A 730-nucleotide genomic window follows, 5' to 3' on the forward strand; every position below is an offset into this window, starting at 1 on the left:
AAAAAAAAAAAAAAAAAAAAAAAAAAAAAGATCTCAACTCTGCTTTCCCATAGATGCCAAGGCCATCCGGAAGAACGTCCCGCACATCCCCCGTTAAGCTCAGCAGAGCTGTGGATACAATCCAACTGCGTATATAGGTCCAGAAAAATCTGCTTAAGAAAGGTAGAACAGATGGCTGGGTGACATCTAGTTGGAGCTAGAATGGAAGCCCCAACTAGAACGGCAGAGGATGCTTGACCCACATTCACCTTCCACAGCCACCACTCTCCACCGGGCAGAACCGCCAGTAACGGCACGAATCCATCTCCTAACTACCCAAGCCCAGCGCTCTCAGCTCCAAGCTGGTCCATTGACACCAGACCCACTTGAGCATCACCTGCAAAGTCTGTGACCAGGAGCAACAGCACCAGTCTCAGCATCACTAAAGCTGTTCTCCCTGCTCGGCTGGGAGAGCTCTCCTGTGCAGCGAACAGAGCAGTGGTCAAGTAGCCACCCGCTGGCACCGCGCGGGAGTGCGAAGGGGGAGGGGCGAGGGGCGGGCTAGAGGCTTAGCCAGAAGAAGGAAGCGAGGAAGAGGAACGGAAGTTGCAGGAGAAGGAAGAGATGGGAAAGAAGAAGAGGGAGGGTTGGCCAGGGGAAAAGGGAGGCATACACAAACACACGCGCACACCCGCACACACACACACACACACACACACACACACAAACACACACACACATACATACAAGC

At 53.2% G+C, this 730-nt stretch overlaps 1 protein-coding gene across 1 annotated transcript in view; it reads right to left on the reverse strand.

The window, feature by feature from the left end:
- The window catches only part of Spink2 (serine peptidase inhibitor, Kazal type 2), a 6,013-nt gene extending 5,503 nt beyond the window's left edge, over positions 1-510 (reverse strand). Inside the window, exon 1 of the mRNA XM_021163679.1 lies at positions 377-510. Coding sequence (XP_021019338.1) covers positions 377-419 — 43 coding nt within the window. The 5' untranslated portion in view covers positions 420-510. The remainder of the gene's footprint in view (positions 1-376) is intronic.
- Positions 511-730: the final 220 nt, after the last annotated feature.

This window comes from Mus caroli, chromosome 5 (genome assembly GCF_900094665.2).
Source record: "Mus caroli chromosome 5, CAROLI_EIJ_v1.1, whole genome shotgun sequence".
In the NCBI taxonomy this organism is placed as follows: domain Eukaryota; kingdom Metazoa; phylum Chordata; class Mammalia; order Rodentia; family Muridae; genus Mus; species Mus caroli.